Source organism: Pectinophora gossypiella, chromosome 6, assembly GCF_024362695.1.
Source record: "Pectinophora gossypiella chromosome 6, ilPecGoss1.1, whole genome shotgun sequence".
Taxonomy (NCBI): domain Eukaryota; kingdom Metazoa; phylum Arthropoda; class Insecta; order Lepidoptera; family Gelechiidae; genus Pectinophora; species Pectinophora gossypiella.
In genome coordinates, this window is record NC_065409.1 from 12,637,977 (window position 1) to 12,658,171 (window position 20,195).

The 20,195-nt window shown below is 35.5% G+C and overlaps 1 protein-coding gene across 2 annotated transcripts in view; it reads left to right on the forward strand.

Moving 5' to 3' along the window:
- Window positions 1-19,767, forward strand: part of LOC126367792 (leucine-rich repeat-containing protein let-4) — a 181,228-nt gene extending 161,461 nt beyond the window's left edge. For both annotated transcript variants that reach the window (XM_050011537.1, XM_050011536.1), the window contains 8 exons: window positions 1,212-1,380; window positions 3,752-3,861; window positions 5,819-5,931; window positions 7,728-7,864; window positions 10,666-10,818; window positions 11,310-11,490; window positions 13,649-13,788; window positions 15,191-19,767. In XM_050011537.1, the coding sequence (XP_049867494.1) occupies window positions 1,212-1,380; window positions 3,752-3,861; window positions 5,819-5,931; window positions 7,728-7,864; window positions 10,666-10,818; window positions 11,310-11,490; window positions 13,649-13,788; window positions 15,191-15,453 (1,266 nt within the window). In that variant the 3' untranslated portion in view covers window positions 15,454-19,767. The remainder of the gene's footprint in view (window positions 1-1,211; window positions 1,381-3,751; window positions 3,862-5,818; window positions 5,932-7,727; window positions 7,865-10,665; window positions 10,819-11,309; window positions 11,491-13,648; window positions 13,789-15,190) is intronic.
- Window positions 19,768-20,195: the final 428 nt, after the last annotated feature.

Sequence of the window (20,195 nt, forward strand, 5' to 3'; positions counted from 1 at the left end):
ATGACCTCGATTCCTGCAGACACATCCCAATTTTATTTTATGTTATGCCTGTCATTTTCTTATCCGCTGAAAAAGTGTGTGTATCTCTTGACTACCCCAATTGGCAATATAGTCGATGTTATGTTATTTAATACTTTACTGTGGACAAGATTTCTATCTGACCAATACTCAGTTCTTCGTTTGCTTCACGATCACAAGGTCTGGGTTGAATTCAGTGGGGACATAGGCAAATATCCGATTCATTATTTAGTTAGATCAACACAAAGTCAATGTCTAGGGCCACTCTGACACCTGGGTTGTTGAGGTCGATTAGTGACCTCATAATTCACATGACACGACTGTGGTATCTCAAATCTTCGCCCGGCTTCTAAATGGAAAATCTATTTAATCTGATCGCTAGCTGGCTAATAATTAAAGTGGGAAGTCCTCGCTCAATTGATTGGAAAGTTAGGTATGTACTCTGAAATCCCGACCCATAAGGTTGTAAGCGTTATACATATTAAATTGGGGCTTGCTTTTCATTTTGGCTGGAAGGAAGAAAATTGCACATATATTATAATTTAGGCGATTTTCACACGACGCGATGCGGTCGGCGGTGAAGCGGTCGGCAAGGTCGCATTGATTTGTACGTACCTCCGCTGATGTCTAACCCTAACCTTACACGAACACCGCCTCGCCGCGCGGGTCAACGCTACAAAATCCGTCGTGTGAGAATCGTCTTTATAATTTAATATCATAACAATATGAGATTTTCTTTTTTTAAATTTTAATCTCATTTGTTACGATATCATAATCGTCGCAATGGTGCTAATTTCTGCAGACGCCAGCTAATTTTATTTAAAGTTATACCTGTCATTTTCTTATCTCCCGAAAAAGAAAGGGACGGATAATTGACAAGCATAAAATTTATAGAACACACGTCTATTTTAAGCAAAAATCTAAAACAACCGTCTAAAAATTTTACATCAGCCAATAACCCGACAGAGTCATGTAGACAGCAGGTCAAGCGGATTACATACCAGCGAGATGCCTATTTTATTCGCTCGGGTTATTCATTTGTTTTAAAATTAACTTGTTGACAATCACCCGTCCCTTTCCTTTTCGGCAGATAAGAAAATGAGGGGTATAATTTAAAATAAAATTAGGAGGTGTCTGCAGGAATCGGGACCAATGTCTCCCTAATAATGTTCCTTTATTTATTTTTGATTCAGGCCATGAACACTCTGCGGTCGAAGCCGATGATAATCTTCTACCTGAAGTTGCGGCACAACAACCTGGCGAAGCTGCCTTCTTACATATTCCTCGGGCTGGACATCCGCCACCTCACCGTCCACAACAGCAGCTTGGCAGTCATCGAGGACTCATCACTCAGCTCCATAGGTGGGTTGTGAATTATGTTATGTACGGTCACGAGCATTAATATGTATACACTTTGGTACCATGTCACATTAACTTTTTTGACAAATTGAACTACAAGTCCCACTAAATGTCAAATATGTTAGTGCGACAGAGTTCTAAAGTGGGTACATTATATTGCTCATGGCTGTATAAGGAGAATTTGTTCTAAGACTCTAGCTCTACGTACATTTCCTTCATAGTCGTTAGTGACTTGGTATTGGAGTTCATTATTCATCAATTTTCTGGCTTTTGTCAGTTAGTATGATGATTATTTTTCTGCTATGGGAGTGATTTAAATAACCTAAAGCTCAAGCTCAAATCAGTCCTGGGTAATTTTGACTGACAGTGCGACTTGGCTAATATGATTATTATGTAACAATTTAGAGCTTTGTAAAAAAAATGAGTGTATCAATCTGATGATATACGCATTAAAGTTTCTCAGATGCCATCTTTCTTTAATAAATGAGTACAATACTGAATTATTCTTCACACAACCTCCACCAATAAGGATATCCTGCATCTAGATCATAAATAAAAGAACATACGACCTTGTGTTCTAAGATCTGCATAATGCAAAGTGTCTGGAACTAATCTCTTTATATTATGAGCTAGTGCATCGAATACATATTCGTTAGACTAAGAAGGCTTAACTTAAGCGTAGATCGTGCGCTGATAATGTACCCGTCTTCAATATTGAAATATCTCCATCAAGTTTTCTTTCAATTTCGAATAAACTTGAGTTCCTAACTTATTATGGATAAAATACTCTTATACCCGAGTCAATATCGAATTTCACTTCAATGTAGTACCCTAAAGGTCGTAGTCCTAATTCGAGGATCTTAGAATATAAAGTCCGAATACCGTCGTGTATTTCCAAATAATTGAGTTCTGAATTAATTGGTGTGTATAGAACCGATTTCATTCGATTTTATTGACCAACAACAATCGGTCAAACGTCGGTCATAACAAAATATAAATGGACACTGGAAATAGGCAGACCAACTTCCAATGATGTGGCTGCTTTCAATTCATAGTTATTTTTGTACGTGAATAACTTTAGGTAGCCCTATTTTTGAATAAAATATGAATACCTTAGCTATTAGTGGATTAGTAACATAATCTTTTATCGAATAACAAAGGTCTTCGTCTTTATAAGAGCTTTCAGGGCTTTATTAAAGTGGTTCTTGATATTTATAAGACAAACTACGATCAAGTTAAGCCGATTACTTTATAATAATCAGATAAGAGTACAGAAAACGGCGTCTACTTACTTGTTGTTGAATAGTTTTAGTGGGTCTATTTGTCCAGCCAAGTAGTGAGAGAATGTTCTCTCACTTTATCTAAATAAAATAAAATCTGAAGAGTCGTGAAGATATTTTGAAATATGTATTTTTAAAGTATGTGGATACAACCTTGATAAAATACTGAAATATTTATTAAAAGTAAAGGATAATTTTCATCATAATTCATTGAAGTATATTTTAATGAAGTGAGTTTTTTTTATTTAACAGCTACCTTATTTTCCACATGGCATTTTTTCGTGTATGACATAATTACGCTGATTAGAGTTTTTTTTTTTATTTAACTTAAGCATTTCTCAATTACATTGAAGTGGGCACTGCTTTGCATTTCAACATTTTTGTTGACTTGGTCTTTACATTTGTTTTCGGGCATGTAAGATTGTTGTGATGAGTAACCAGAACAATTGATTAACCAGTTATCAAAATGTAAGGTACGCTGGAGATTTCATGGTTTCCAGGATTTGCGCCCGGTTCATGGGAATAAGCTCGCCCCCTAATATATTGGATTTAAACGTAGCTGGCGAGGAGTGGGTGTGGGAGTATATATGCGGGTGTAGTGTAGTGTGGGTGTGGGAGTATATATGCGGGTGTAGTGTAGTGTGGGTGTGGGAGTATATATGCGGGTGTAGTGTAGTGTGGGTGTGGGAGTATATATGCGGGTGTAGTGTAGTGTGGGTGTGGGAGTATATATGCGGGTGTAGTGTAGTGTGGGTGTGGGAGTATATATATGCGGGTGTAGTGTAGTATGGGTGTGGGGGTTTTATATACTAAATACACCTCCGCCTACCTCTTCGGGGATACAGGTGAACTTCTTATCGTGTGGGCTGTGAGGGAGATTACCAACCTCATCAACCCTGGTGCCAGGGTTATTACTGAGCCACCAAAGGCCCCTGACATGGCTCAAGTAACGACCTACATCAGTAAGTAGTAACCGGGACCAACGGCTTAACGTGCCCGAACTACGGATCATTTTACTTTCGGACAATCAGGTGATCAGCATGTAATGTCATGGTGCCATGTTTGAAGACTTTATGAATATTTTTGTGGTGCAGGTAACAAACTGACGCAGCTGGATGTGTCACAGAACAGTCTGGCGACCATCCCGACTTCTTCCTTTACGCATCTTAACCATCTGCTGATACTCAACATGAACCATAATAAGGTAAGTGTTTAGAAATAGAGAATAAAAATTCTTATTTTTTTTTTGCTTCGCCACTTCCTGATAACAGATATAGCCTATAATAAACCGGACCTGTCGAATCTTCAGGTTAGGTAAGCGGACCCTGTGAAGAACGGGATAATACTAGGGAGATGATGACTTTTAATATTATATAATTGTAAGTTCTTATTCTTAATTATCTTACATTAAGAAGTATACGCGTGGAAAGAATTTACGGTTTCTGAATTTGTATTGGTTTCATTTCAAAGGGTAATGCTATTAATATTTAAATAACATCAAAGCCGCTGTTGTATTAGGCTTCAAAGGCTTTTAGTGTTGTAATATTAAACCTATTTACAAAATTTCCTGAAGTAAATACAATAGGTAAATGTTGATGCAACGATAAATTCAGAGCTTTTGTAAATATAATATTTTACGGTGATTCAAATTCTTTAGACATGTGATTATTATGTAATATACGCATACGCATATACGCCAGCGCCCTTAGGGCGTACGCAGACAAAAACGCGGGGCGATCTTTTAAAATGAAATGAAAATTTATTGTCATAAATGTGGTAGGTATATAGATGGAAATAATGCTTTAAGCGCGCATCATATTTAGTCATATTGTGCCATACAACTCGTGTACTTACAAATTTTAATATACCTAGCTATAAAAATGACCGTGGGACAATAAAAGCGCGTAAACAGCGAGCATTGGCCTCGGTCATTTTGACCGCCGCGTGCGCTGGCTGTATCTACTTATATGAATCCCTTTGTTTTACCATTCGGCTGCGCAGGCCGTTATTGGGTGGACAGACGTTTCTTGATCAGAACTTAACTTTCAGCTTATGGGCACGAAGTCCTAAGACATGTATGACGAACGGTAGGATTGCAGCCCATCCCGTTTACGCGCTAAACGTGTATTATGTTGTTATTACTCCACCCCATCTTACCAAAAATGCACAAATAAGTTATTAATTTTACTAACATAGAAGTTCCTTGTTACTAACTCTCTGAGGAAATACATAATATATTATATTTTTTTGTTAGCTGCCAGTTCAGCGTAGTATTGAAAAATAACTGGATTTATCTAGAACGTGTGTGAATAGCTTGGAACAAGAATAAATAAGACCATGTTGGTTTTATTCGGTACACTAGGCGTTACTATTCACATGGAACAAAAAAAAAATTACTACCGACAAATACATGCCGATGGCTTGTAAAATTTGAAAGTCCATTTGTTTTTTTTTGTTTAACTTGGACGGCAAACGCCGCCACCTATGGACATTTGAGACCTTGAAAAACTCTTTTCACTCCTTTTTTTTAAAAACCCCATATCATCGTCTTATAGTGAAAACCTCGTAAACACTTTTTAGCCCAGTTGGTAGAACGCTTGCCTCTCACTTTGAGGTCGCAGGTTCGAATCCAGCACAGGCCTAAACCAATGATTGTCGAATTTGTTTCCAAATTCATGTTTGGATCATAAATTATCACGTGCTCAGCGATGAAAGAAAAAATCGTGAGGAAAGTCACAATCTCGAGAAATGCATTTTTTGAGGTATGTGATCTGACCTGTATTGGGTTAATTGTTCCTTCGCTGGTTGGAAGGGCAGTCGCTGCTGAAAAAAACAGGACCTGTCAAATCTTTAGGTTAGGTAAGCGGACCATGTGAAAAACGGGATAATGCTAGGGAGATGATGACATTCTGACCTGATTTGTCTTAACAAAATCTCGGAACAGACGTTTTAGTTTCAATTCAGGCAAAAAAATGAGGTCAAAATTTTTTACCCGTTGAAATTGAGATTTCGTTGAAAAAAGTTACATCAGAATGCAAATTTTCAAAAATACATCTTATAAAAAGCGACAATATCATAGTAGCAGTAGAAAACCTCGCAATTCTAAAAGCAATTCGGTTTTTAAAGTACAGTAACATTACTACAACAATATTTCTCCGCAGGTGACAGCGGTGCACAACAGAGCCTTTATAGGCTTAGACACACTGGAAATCCTCACTTTGTACGAGAACAGGATATCTGTGGTCGACGGGGAAGCTTTCAAGGGGCTGGAAAAGTAAGTAAAGCCTGCTTTGCTTTAGGGTTGCACTCTTCTTGGATGTAGAAAAAAGGTTACAAAGAAAGATTTTTATAAAACAATTTCATGTAACAACTTACATGAAAATCAGGATTCCTTTTTTAGATTTATGCTACAGATCTTTTTTAATTGAATAGCTACAATTTTGATGCGTGTTACTGCCGAGAAGAAAAAGCAGGATGGCACTACTATTTTATATTACTTAACCGCAGTAATTTCAAGTATCAATGTCTAATAATTCTGAACAATATTGCCTAAGAAATCATACACGATTTTAGTATAAGCCCGGTGCGGTACTGTACAGCGAAGATGAGTGAACTCTTATAAAACTACGACAAGGTTTAGCTAGGACTTACTCTATGCAGTGGGTGGTACCTGCAACTGCCATAAATACTTAAAGTTCATTTTTGAGATAAGATTTGGCCATCTCTGCATTAATTATGCGAGCTTATTTTTTATGCAGGCTCATTCTTATAGAAACCTTTGTTCTCAAATTAATTTATAAAATTTTAGAATGTTTAATCTTGTTGAATGCCAAGTACGTCATTTTAGAGTAGTACTAATTACGCGAATTAGCTTTTATAACTGCTACTAAATCTATGACATTTAATAAATATGTTCAATTAATTCTCGATCACGAGCTTGTCAAATTTAATCTGATATTGCACTAAAGGCTACTTCAATAGCAGTAATTTGTGATTAACCTGATGATGTGATAACGCATATCATATGACAAGCAGAATTGTCCCCTACAGGCTTAAAATCGTGTATCGAATTCATGTTATTTATCTGCGTAATAATAACTTAACATTTTATATTATGCATGAAACCATTTTAATATACAAAGTGAAATAAAATAAAGTGGTAACCTTTTACCACATCCGATAAGAACATTTGGAAAGAAAACTGGAAAACAACAATTCCACGGTTGAGGGATTCTTTTGTGTAACAATAACACAAGCATAAATTCCACAAACGACTTATTGTTGGCGGCAAAAGGCAAATGAACAGCTGCGACTTTTCAAAGTGTGCAATGTAAGAAATTATTCGTCGTACCGGAAAAAGGGAAGTTGAAGGAACAAATTATATACTGCGTGTTCTTGAAAATTACCGGTAGGCATTTGCCTTGCTAATCTTAGCCAGACTTTGCTGAGTCAGGGAGCGAAGGCAGACGCGAGAAACACGATGCTAATTCTTTGAAAGCAGCTGTTTTACTGACTGCTCTTAACGGTGATTCTTATGATAAAACATTTATTTCCTCGTGCGACTATTCCAAGAAACCTAATACATACAGTGTGGAAGACTTCATAAATTAAACTACCTTTTGTACAATTTCCCTTTACGATTTAGTTTGAGGAAGAACTTAAAACCATCCCCGCGGCGTAGTTCGTTTCTTTGAGAGCGAACCAGTAGTTTCCGGAAAGACGAGAAGGTAAAGTTAGTGTCATTGTAAAAAAATCCCCGATTGAATCTATAATAAAGTTCTCGATATCTCTTGCAAACAAATCCACAAAGTGAACGGAGGATATAACTTGTAGCATTTGTCATTCAAATTTGATTGAGCAGTAAAATTTTTCGTTCTTTATTCGTTGGGAGAGTTTTACAGGAGTTTTAATGGACGGTGGGATATTTTATTCTACTCCACCATTAGTGACGAGATATTATTATGTCTTTGGTGGAAACTTTGCCACTTCTTATTATGTAACTAAAATAAAATCTAACGGCTTTTGTGTGTAATATGTAATGATCAAATTATAATATGATAATGTTTTTAGGAAACTGAAGCGTCTTAATCTTGGCGGGAACGAACTGACAGCTGTACCACAAAAAGCCCTCGCTTTGCTTGAAAATCTCAAGAAACTCGAAATGCAGGAAAACCGTATTACTACTATTACGGAAGGAGATTTCGCAGGTAAGAAATAGTAGTCTCATTTTAATACATCGTTCGTATTTGTTATGGTACTTACGGAAGGTAGGAACTGTCGTGGGAAGAAAATTGAGTCATTTTTAGCGGGACATTTTTATGTTGCGCATTTTTAGCGCGAAGAGAGAATATGTCTTGTAAAGATTTAACTTAATTCTAAAGAAGGAAGTTTTTTAACGAGCAATTTTGAGTTAGCTTGTTCTGTTCAAGATAGCCTTGACCTTATACTTTTTACAAGCTTTTATTTAACTTGCAATGTATGTATGTATGTTTGTGTGTTCGGGTGGAATTTTATAACTCAATTTTAAGGCACTTGCCCTCAACCGATTGAGCTGAAATTTTGCATGCACGTGTATATCCGATGACAATGCAATATTATTATGACATGGAGCTGATCTGATGATGAAGTCGGAAGATAGCCATAGCAACTCAGTAATTAAATAACATAACCACATCGAGTTTGGGCTCATTTCATTCGCCTAGATGAGTACTTTGGTGCTAGATAGTAACCAAGGTCTGATGATGGAGCCGGAAGACAGCCAAAGGAACTCAGTACTTAAACGACACAACCCCATCGAGTTTGGGCTCGTTTGATTCGCCTAGATGAGTACTTTGGAGCTAGATGGTAACCAGGGTTCGATGGTGGAGCCGGAAGATAGCCAAACGAACTCAGTACTTAAACGACACAACCCCATCGAGTTTGGGCTCGTTTGATTCGCCTAGATGAGTACTTTGGATCTAGATGGTAACCAGGGTCTGATGATGGAGCCGGAAGACAGCCAAACGAACTCAGTATTTAAACAACACAACCCCTTCGAGTATGGGCTCGTTTGATACTTACAAGCTTTTATTTAAATTGCATTGTATGTAGATATGTTTATATGTTCGGGTGAAATCTTACAACTCAATTTTGAGCATTTGCCCTCAACTCATTGAGCTGAAATTTTGTATACACGTTTAGTTTGGATGACAATGCATGATTAACTGTATAATGTCATTCTAAATCCAACATGGCGACGTACCCTAGATGGCGGACCAATTATTTTTAATGCGCTCCTACAATATGGATATCTAATAAAAAGACTAGCCAAGAATAACTAGAAATAATGTGACGTCACTCTTAATCCAATATGGCGGAACACCGAAAATGGCGGATAATTTTGCTTGCTGGCTTTTGGAGTGGTGGAGCTATTACACAGTGTAACAAAAAATGGATTTTTTTTTTCACTAGCAAGTGGTACATGGTTTCCCGTAGATTTTTCAACGCTGAAACCGAATCCGGCCAGAATTTCAGCGTTAAAAAATCTACGGGAAACCATATATCACTTGCTTGTGAAAAAATCTTGTTGTGCTGTGTTATCAAATGGGCTAGCTCGACCGGGGAAGTACCACCCTCTCACAGAATATCGACGTTAAGCAGCAATGTGTTTCGATCGGTGAGTGAGAGATCCGGAAGCCCAACTCCTTTCCTATCCCACTTTTCCCTTCCTTCCTTCCCTTCCTTCAACCTTGGTAGACAACATGTCTAACTCAAAGGCGGGCAACGGCTCAGTAACTCTCCTGTTGTCTCTGTAGTCCATGGGCGGCGGTGATCACTTACCATAACGACCTTGCAATAATGATGCGTTGAATGAGATGAACAGACTTAGGAACTTACAAGGTGAAAACTAAAAAATATAAAATAAATTAAGGTAAAAAAATCTTTAAAAACAAGCTTTTATTTAAATGCGCTAAAAAGAAAAAAATAAACTTTTACACTATAACTTTACTGTCAACTTATAACATTTCAAATTCAACATATTTGACACAATTTATATGTTTTAAAAGCTTGTCGCGAGATTTAAGTACTCGTATTTACTTTCTTAGTTTAAAATTTTTAATAGGCAGGTATTTTAAAACTTGCTTTTAAAATTACGAGTAGGTACTTAAATCTCGCGACAAGCTTTTAAAACATATAAATTGTGTCAAATATGTTGAATTTGAAATGTTATAAGTTGACAGTAAAGTTATAGTGTAAAAGTTTATTTTTTTCTTTTTAGCGCATTTAAATAAAAGCTTGTTTTTAAAGATTTTTTTACCTTAATTTTTCTTATAACAGCCTCATATTTTTTATAAATTTATTTTTTTATAAAAAAGAAAGTTACAAACACTGGCATTATCATCACATAATTACAGTTTTGCTTTCATTAAGGTGCCTGTTGAAAAAAAAACATAACATAACAAATACTTTATTGCATAAACAGGAAAAACAAAATACAAAACAAAGAAATATAGGAATGGGTACATGCCTTATCGTTTAAATAAGATGCTGATGCTGATAATTTTTGTAAATGCCGTCCAAATACTCGAAAAGTGCGATTGGGTAGATACCCTCTTTGGGTATGGGGTAATAATGATCCCTTTATATTCTCTAAAATACAAGAAATTTAAGTTGATGGTGTAGCACGTTAGTTTAACAGAAAGCTCGGTGAATTGTGGGTACTTAGTTCATCAGGCGCTGGATGTATTTTTATTTATAAATGTGTTTTAAAAACTACTTTACGTTCGAACGCTGACTCCTATGATACAGGGAGTATAAGAGACAGGGTATTATTTGCACCAAAATATATTTGTATCTTTTGTTAAAAGGTTTGTGATGTGTGTGAGAATATTTCCTAAAAAGATTGGTTATATATAAGCCATATATATGCAAAAACATGAACGTCAGAGTTGAAGTAGTTGCATTTCATTGAACATTATATTTTTTTACCTGTATAATTGCAAGCTTATGTTTACGTTTGTTTCCACAGGTCTACGAAACCTAGACTCTCTAGGTCTAGCCCACAACCAACTGAGGGAAGTGCCATCGCAAGTGTTCTCACATCTGACATTCCTGAACTCATTGGAACTGGAAGGCAATCAGATCCAAAGGATCGATGAGAAGGCCTTTGCTGGATTGGAAGGTGAGCATCTTTTGCATTTGTTTGAAATATTGGCAGAAATGTATTGAAAACCGACGTCTTGTAATGACAGAGTCACAGATTTATTATATTCGAAATAGTCTGGCAATCAGAATCAGAATATCGTCACTAGCCGTACTAAGGTATTGTGTGGAGTTATCTATTTGAACAATCAGGCTTAACAAGTTTATACCAGGGCGCCAGTTCAGTTGCTTCTTTAATCTTTAATGTTCTTAAAGATTCCTTTGGCCTTTTGTTACGAATTTATAGGATGTAATCTTTAATGTTCTTATAGATTGAAGAAGCAACTGTCCTGGTTTTATATTTCAAATCACCGGTAATTTTCGTACCTAATTTTATTCGCAGCCTAAAACGAAGACTTGAATGAAGAATTTGTTTTCCCTGTTAACATTAAACTAATAATCATGAATAATAACACTTTCAAAGAAACGTTTTCACGAACCTATTTATGAGCAAACTTCATTGTTCACCAGAAAACCTGCAATACCTGCGTCTTGGAGACAACCGTCTTCACGAGATTCCCTCTGAGGCTCTTCGGCCGTTGCACCGTTTGCGTCACCTCGACCTGCGCTCCAACAACATTACCTACATCAGCGAGGACGCCTTTACTGGCTACGGAGACTCCATCACTTTTCTCAACCTGCAGAAGAATATGTGAGTTGTGGTCTTCTTTTTCATTACTAAGAATCGCGGCCTCGAATGATTTCTTTCCATTCCAAGCGTTTCGCAGTTAGATGGACAGCTCGATGCATGTTTCCTCCAACTGTCATCCTCATTACATCGCTGCATCGCATAAGTTTGGTTGAATAAATACTCAAATACATTAATAACCTCCCGCCCGTAACCCTTTATTCGGAGAAAACCACAATTAATCATAAGGTAACTCGGAGACACCTTTGATACGAATTTCTAGGACAGAAATAATTAACCATTGGTGAGATGACCAATTATATGTTAGAAAAGGACACATGACCTATGTCTATTTTTAGAATTAAAAAGGTTAGAACTAGCGACCCCAAGTAACCTTAGGCTGGTGGTGTAACTAATTAGTAGACAAGCACAATATATAGAGTTCGCGGTAAACCGGTGAAATTCAGCTGGAGTTACAACCGAGCCGGTACCAACCACGTTGTCGGCATTTGCATTGCAAATCAGATTTATTTATTTAAAATGTAAATCAGAGATAAAATAAAAAGTAAAGCAATAAAACAAAAAGTTTAATATCACAATGTTGGACAAATAATGAGGTGCATATACTTTGCAAGGGTCTTAACTACGCGGCAAAAGCAACTGTCATAAATCAGCACAGTTTATGTATCCTTTTGTTTGTGAAGTGGTGAGCCAAGTACAAAGTTAAAATAAAGACTGCGAGGTTTATTGCGACCACCCTGTTGCGAGAGATCAAATAACGTGCGCAAGTTTATGGTGCTTTTTCATAGTCAGGGTCGTGAACTTTGAGAATATGGCGTGTAACGCGTATACTTCAAAGTACTATCAGCGGAAATTTTTCGGGATTCCTGTTGCCGGCAACAAAATTGCCCAACCAGGTGAAATACCTTTTATTTGCAATTGTCGGCAAACATTTTGTCGGTGACGCGACTGTAGTGGCGATACCATAGTGTTTTAAGGCCCTAAAAGCTCACTTTTTACGGTACTTTGAAGAAAAAAAAAGATTGTATTTCAGAAATAAATCGTGACGTACATTCTAATGATAGCGATATAATGTAAATTAACGAGCCCTTCTCAAGCTATTAGGATCGCAGAGATAAAAACACTAATTTATCTTCTGATTTCAAAACTCGCAATGAGGTACGGTCTCACATCCCGAGGTCGGAGTTTAATAAATTTGTTTTAACTTGATAAGTGTGTTATCTTGGCTTTTTGATTAATAAATATACATCTTGTTGTAAAGTGTGAGACCGTCTAGCTTTGATTAATTTTCACAAGTTCCCTTGTTTATAAGTCACTCGAGACCTTGTGTGTTATAAGTTGATTAATTAGACGCGAATTACTTTGTACTGAACATTCAACGATTCCTCTAGATGTATGTTTGGCGTGTTCTTTCGTAAGAGTACACGAAATCTTGTAATTTTTTAAGATGAAATTGTTTAGTGATATCTCTAGCATTAATTTTTCTAATTTGATTATTCGAATTAAGTACATAAAATGGTTTAACGATCCTGTCGGGTTATTTTTAATTAAAAATTAGCATGAATAATGACATTTTTAATAATTGGTCTGCTCGTGATTATACCGTCCTTTGAAATACCAAAATAAATTCTAAATACTGTTAAAATATTGCTGTCTGTTTCCATGACAATGCAACTGTGCAATTTATTTGAAAACTCTACAGGGTTAGAACCATTTTGTAAAGTGAAATTAATGAATATGCTAAAGACCAAGTACCTACCTTGTGTTTAGCGAGCGCACGGCCTTCGTCGAGCTAATTCGCAACAACAACGTAAATATTATGAAAATGGTCGTAGTTAGATTAGAGCATATTAGGCTAAGCTTTCCCCGGGCAAGACAAGTGAAATAGATTAAATTTTATACAACGGAACTTTCATTGTAGTATAAAGTTTTCAGTAGCCACACATATTATAAGGTATTTCTAGACACAAAGTTGTAATTTTTAGACTCATTTTTGAATTAGCAATGATATGAAGGTAATTGGATCTAAAGCAGAAAATGCTTACTAAATTCCTAATGATGATTATGTAATATAAAGAATGACGAAAATAAACACTTTTTTCTAGTATTTAGAGTAAATAAACGTAATAATTATTATTAATGATTATTTTTATCCGAAAAGGGTGCATCAACTGCCGACGATGGGCTTCGACAACCTCAACTCTCTGGAAACGCTGAACCTTCAGAACAACAAACTGCAACACATTCCCGAGGAGATCATGGAACCGATCCTCGATACGTTACGGGTCGTCGACATTATGGGTAAGTAAGATTCCCTAAAAAAAAGGCTTAGGCAAAAACAGGTAAGGCTGTTACTGAATGGTGGCCAAGGGATGGTATGCGATATCAAGGCAGACCACCAGTCCGGTGGTCGGATGACGTTGTGCGTCGGAAAGCAATGGATGAGACTCGCACAGGACCGGAAAGGATGGCGTGAAAGAGAGGACGCCTATACCCAGCAGTGGGTGGATACAGGCTGAGTAGATAGCTTTCCCTCTACATTACATGTGCCCATAATGACCCCTATTTGGGCGCCAATTTTCATAGGCTATGTGTTATGTCGAAATAATGTATGGAATGTTAATGGAAATTGACATGCTTAAAATGAGCACATTTTGTAAATTAAAAGACCTTATAATTATGGTAAATAAAAAAACAGGTAAAAAGTGTTCTTACTTATATTTTCCATATAACCATAAAAAAAACTGTTAAAAACATGTACTGTGTGTTAAAAAATTGTTGTAAAAAAATAAAATCTATGTTAAATAATGTAAATGATGACTTAATTTTTTGTGATAGCAGTCATGTTCTAAAATATCCTATTACGTGATTAAAACACATAATAACGCGTTCTTACCGCGTTTAAATGGGGATATGAGACTCTCGATATTTTGACACTGTTGCAAGTGCCATGATCACGGGATGACGCGGTAAGAACCCGTTATTATGTGCTTTAATTATGATAATAACCGCGTAAACTTAAAACAATGTATCCTATTACGTGGCAGAAGGGCACTATTTGTAAAGATAAGAAATTGAAAACTGCTCTCGTTTGATATAAAGATTGCTTGTTTATATGTGTGCAGTTCGTACTGTAATAAATATCACTAGGAGATTGAAAACTGAAACGATACGAGCATAAGTTTAGTGACGTTAAAGCTTTGCCGTAAAAATATCGTAAAATGACACTAAAGTGAAATGTTACAATCGAAATAGTGCTTTGATAGCGTTTTTGTTGTTTTATGTTTGTACATTGTTTGAGGTTTACGTGGATATCGTCATAATTAAAACACATAATAACGGGTTCTTACCGCGTTAAAATCAGGGATATGAGATTCCCGACTTGCAACAGTGTTGAAATATCGGAATTCTCAGATCCCTGATTTTAACGCGGTAAGAACCCGTTATTATCTGTTTCCAATGTTTCATGTTTGCTTGTAAAGGGACTAAGTATATTAGGGACCTGTTAAAACATAGTGCTAACACTATGCTTTTAACATACATGGAATATTCATTATTTGTTTACATAATTAGTCAATATTCGTCATGTGCAGCCGACTTTAATTAGGCTTACTTTATACGCCACTCGGACACTCCACACAAAGATACAAGTAAAATATTAGTAGTGTTGGCTGATGATAAATATGTTATTTTTCTCATTTAGACAATCCACTAATATGCGACTGTGAGCTGGCGTGGTACGAGGCGTGGCTAGCTGGTCTCCGGGACCGCGACGATGAGATGATGCAGAAGAAGCGAACCGTCTGCACCATGGTCAACGAGCATCGGGAGTACAGCGTCGCCAAGATGCCGCTAGAAAAGATGAACTGTAAGAGGAAACCTGCTTATGGACGCACGTCAGATGCCCATGCTATCTGCCCTGCTGTGACCCACGCCGCACTCGTCATAGCCGTCAGGTGGATGTAAATTCGAAAATCAAGGCAAGTTGATCTTTTTCAATACACATTCCATGCTTATTTACTCAACGCTATGGATGTAACTATAACCTACGTGTTTATATTTCTATTGTTTAATTTAATTATATTAGAATCAACGCGTCTTATGTGGAAAATCTGACGCCAAAACCTATGTAAATGTAAGCGTAATTTGTATGTTAGTTTGTTTAAGTTGTTTCCCGAGTGAAGGACTCCCTTCGCGCTAGCTGTGGCCGGATAGCTCGAAGCGGCGCCCTTCGCCAACTTATCCGTAAATTTAGTTTAAACCTTCGTAACGTGATGAATTTGTGCAATAAACTACGATACATATCAATTCGGGCTGAATAAAAAATGTAGTATTTTGGAGCGGTAGCTTGTGATAAGTAAAAAGGTTTTTAAAGGATCGTCGATCGTAAGTTAGTGTGGTACGTATTTTTAAAAAATTAGAAGACCTTTCACGGGATAAATGCCTTACTGTAGAGTAATCTAACAGCTGGGAAGGTTCGGCATATTAATGTTGGTCTCATCGGAGAATGCTTCGTTGATGTCGTGTTTGTACGTGTGAAGCGCGAGTTAGAAAAAACTTTTACACTAAAACAATTTTCAAAATGCTTTGACTTCGATGCTAACGAGCTCCACATAGCTTGTAATAGATTTATCTATCGCGATGACAACCAGCAGACGTCATCACAAATACACTAGAGCTGTTTTACACAATCTAAGCACAAATATGTTATATTTTACAAACCTTTACAATTAAGTGAATCTTCTAATATTTTGTTATCGTTTACCCCTGCCTTTAAGATTGTACACGTATTAGTAAGCTTTTGCGCATTTACCATGTTGACTATTACTATTATTATGACGTAATATTTCTATATACGGCGTAAGGAGGTGGGGCTCGAGTTATGTTATCCATAAAACACTTTCTAGCGATCACAAACGTGTCAGCATTATTACTAACTCTTGTGTAGAGAACTTATTATTGTTTGAGATTTTTATCGGAAATAATAACATTTTTATTCTATGTTACACGAAATTGAATAGAGCCCCTAAATGTTCGATTCGATGTAGATTAGGTGTAGTTAGATAAGTGTTAGGTAATTTTGTCAGAATAAGCTATTATTATGTTAAACCTTATAGCTTTATTGTTACATTTTATTTGTTTAAAAATTATATTTTAGTTTTACAATAGATATACAGAGTGTTAGTGACATCGTAACGAATACTGAGGGGGCGATTCAGACCATGATTCTGAGTAAATATCAAGTGGAATTTTCCGTCGCAAAATTAATGATTTTTGTTCTTTTTTAAATTAATTTCAATTCTAAACTTTTGCGATGAAAACTTCCACTTGATACTAACTTAGAATAATGAGCTGAATCGTCTCTCTGAGTATTCGTTACGACGTCACATACACCCCGTACAAGTACATACAAGTAGCCATACAAACATATGGGTTTTAGTGACACTGTAACGAATACTGAGGGGGATTATTCAGACCATAATTCTGAGTTGACATCAAGTGGAATTTCCTGACGGAAAAATAATGAAAATTTGAGTGTTTTTTAATATTATTTTCAGTCCCATAGGAAAATTCCACTTGATATCAACTCAGAATCATGGTCTGAATCATCCCTCGAAGTTTTCGTTACGATGACACTAACACCCTGTGTTTTGATATTACCGTTTACTTTCTGTATTACTAGTAAATGTTTATTAAATTTAGGAAGCTTCATACGAAATTTGGTTATTTTGTTGTAGCTTTATTTTAAGTTAAATTGCTGTTGAAGTTTTATCTGTATATTAGGTAGTGGAATAATAAATGTGACTGTAAACATCGTTTGCTTGCCTTGGTTTACTTTGCTGCATGATTCAGGATCATATAACCGTATGGTTAAAGATGCCCTATTTCAGTGTCGGATTATCAAAGCATAAAACATGCCTACATGGACTGAGCTGTCAGTGTTTCTCGTGTTTTAAGTAAATATTGAAAAAGATAACAAAAAGAAAACATTATTTTTTGTCATAAAAAATATTTTTCACGAGTACCTTAATATGAGTACCTAACCTACATAAAAAGGTACCTACCTAAAAAAATAAACTTACAAAAAAATAGCGCGAATAAAAATGTCGAATGTTTTCTTTCAGCATTCTTGTTTTTAGCAATTTTGTTTAACACAGTTATTAAGTAATTTAATGTTCTTTATGAATTATGAAAGAACATGCTTGCCATTTTGCTCTATAAATTAGGAGACACAAAAGGGTCCTAAAATATTTATTTAAACCCTCGAGGGCTTGATCCGGCACTGCTTTTCTACCTTTTATCATCTTTTGCTTCTAAAAGTACTCAAAATATCAAATCCCTTTTGGATGGTACATGCCTTGCTATATACCCTTGTTATTATTAAATTAAATAAAATTGAAATTCATTGGGTGATAAGAATGTAACCAAAAACATATCCTTTAGTCTGAATTGATTAAATGTAAGCATATTATATAATATTTATACACATTTTATGGATTGGTAAAGCTTGGTGTGATATAAAGAATGTTGGATTGTAAGCGAGACAGAGGTCGACCAATTTTGTTTGCCCCATCTTTACCCACCTCGAATTATTTAAAAAAAACATATTGTGTGAATGTATACAACACATACCATTTATCTAAACATACTTAAGTACATGTATCACAAAAATGTGTTAAACACGTTAGACGCGAGATCGAATACCATATTTTGTATTCTTTTACGTGTTTTAACACATTTTAAAATATTAGAGAGAAATATATTAAGAGTAGCTTGCATCGTTTAATATATTATTAATATATATAATCATAAATGTTGTTTATTCTTCACTGAATGCACAAAATTATAGTAGAATGCACAAATAACACGTTTCTAGTTACTGTTGTGCACGGGTTTGATATATTTACGATAAAATATTAGATTTAATAAGAAATCAATCAGAGTCAGTAACCTGATTAGTTAAGGGAGTTTCAAAAACCGTCGCATTTGTCGTGTTTAGTAGAAATATATTAGTATTTACAATTATATTCTCATATATCTCAATGTTATCAATGTCGTGCTAAAATATATTATCATTATTACTAGACTTCAAAATATATGTGTCTTTTATCTCAATTTTTCTCTTGTCTATCTATAAGATCTGACGCAAGTGACTATTGAAAATGGGAGAAAATTGATTCTTAAAAATATTTTACATTATATTTCGATGATTTCAAAATCTTTGTCTTCAGTACATTTAATGTGATTATCGTTTTATTATATGTTTTATATACACTCTACATATTCGATATTATTAAAATTAAAGTCTTAAGGAACCAGCATAATACATATCGGGAAGGTGGGGCGAAGTTTAAATATATTAGCCAAAGGTGTAGCACCACTGAACCATGGTCTTGCATATCAAATAGGTTAAGTCATATTTACTCTATGGTAATTCTATTTATTCATTGTTGTGTGTTAAAATATACTTATAATCTTATATCCATTGTTAATCATCTATTGTTGTTTGATCGGCTTCATGTTCTGTGTAATTTAGAGTGTAAGGTTTTCTGGAAATTATAAAATATTCGTATATGTACGTCGACAACTTTTTTCACACTTTACAGACAATTTGTATCCTTTATTCGAATCTCCTTGTCTGGAACGCATGAAATGGAATAATGTAACGGATTCTGATCTAAAATTCTATCTGAGTGAGGCAAATATGTAGGAAGTGGCACTTTTTTGATGATGCATACAAAATACTTTTTAAAGCACACGAAGTTCGAAATACGCAACAGAAATGTAATTTTAGAAGGAGCCACTTTCCAAAATTCGCTTACTCTTCTAATACTTCATAATATATACGGTCTATATTTTGAGCTACTTACCGCTATTTATTGAGTACCTATCTAAATACTTATCAGAAAACTAAAATGATATAGTCATATTAATATTAGACGCACATACATTTTCAAAAACAAAAGTTATATTTTGGAATTAAGGTTATCATAATTATAACATTTCATGTATTCAAAGTATTCTTACATGGCAATATGTATAATATTGTACCTACAAGTTATGCGATTCGTGTATTATCAAATATGTACGCTATATAATTATGGTCATTTTTATTATTCTGTAATAGTAAAGTTAACGTTTAACTAAGGTGTTCGATCGAGTTAATAGTCACATTTATTATTTAAGTTAAATCTAGGTAATCTAACTCTAATATTATTGAGATTTTGCTGTAAAAGTGTATTTATTTAATTTCGGTTTAAATAAAAAAATAAATAATTATCACTGGTTTCATTGTGTAAATCTTACAAAAAAAATAACTAGAACGTATAATGAAAGTACAAGTCAAAACAATTACTTACCAATGTCATAAACATATGACTTGTGGCTTGGGTGGCCAAGCGGCCTATTTCACGGCCGCAATCCTTGGCCAAGTCCCACGACTTGGCTTGACTTGGCTTGGATTGCGAAAAAAAAAGAAAAATACCCGTAACAGTTACATTCAGAATAGTATAAAAAGCATTTTTGTGAAATGTTCGGAGCACTCGGAAATAATAGGCGTGGCACTTAGAGTAAAAAGCAGTGGAAAGCGAAAGAGGAGTTATTATGTGGAGACTGAGAGAATTCAGATATTCCCGAGGATTCCCGAGTACTGTGCATTATTCAAAAGTGTCTGGTTTTTGTGGCTTAATTAGCACGCCATTTTGAAG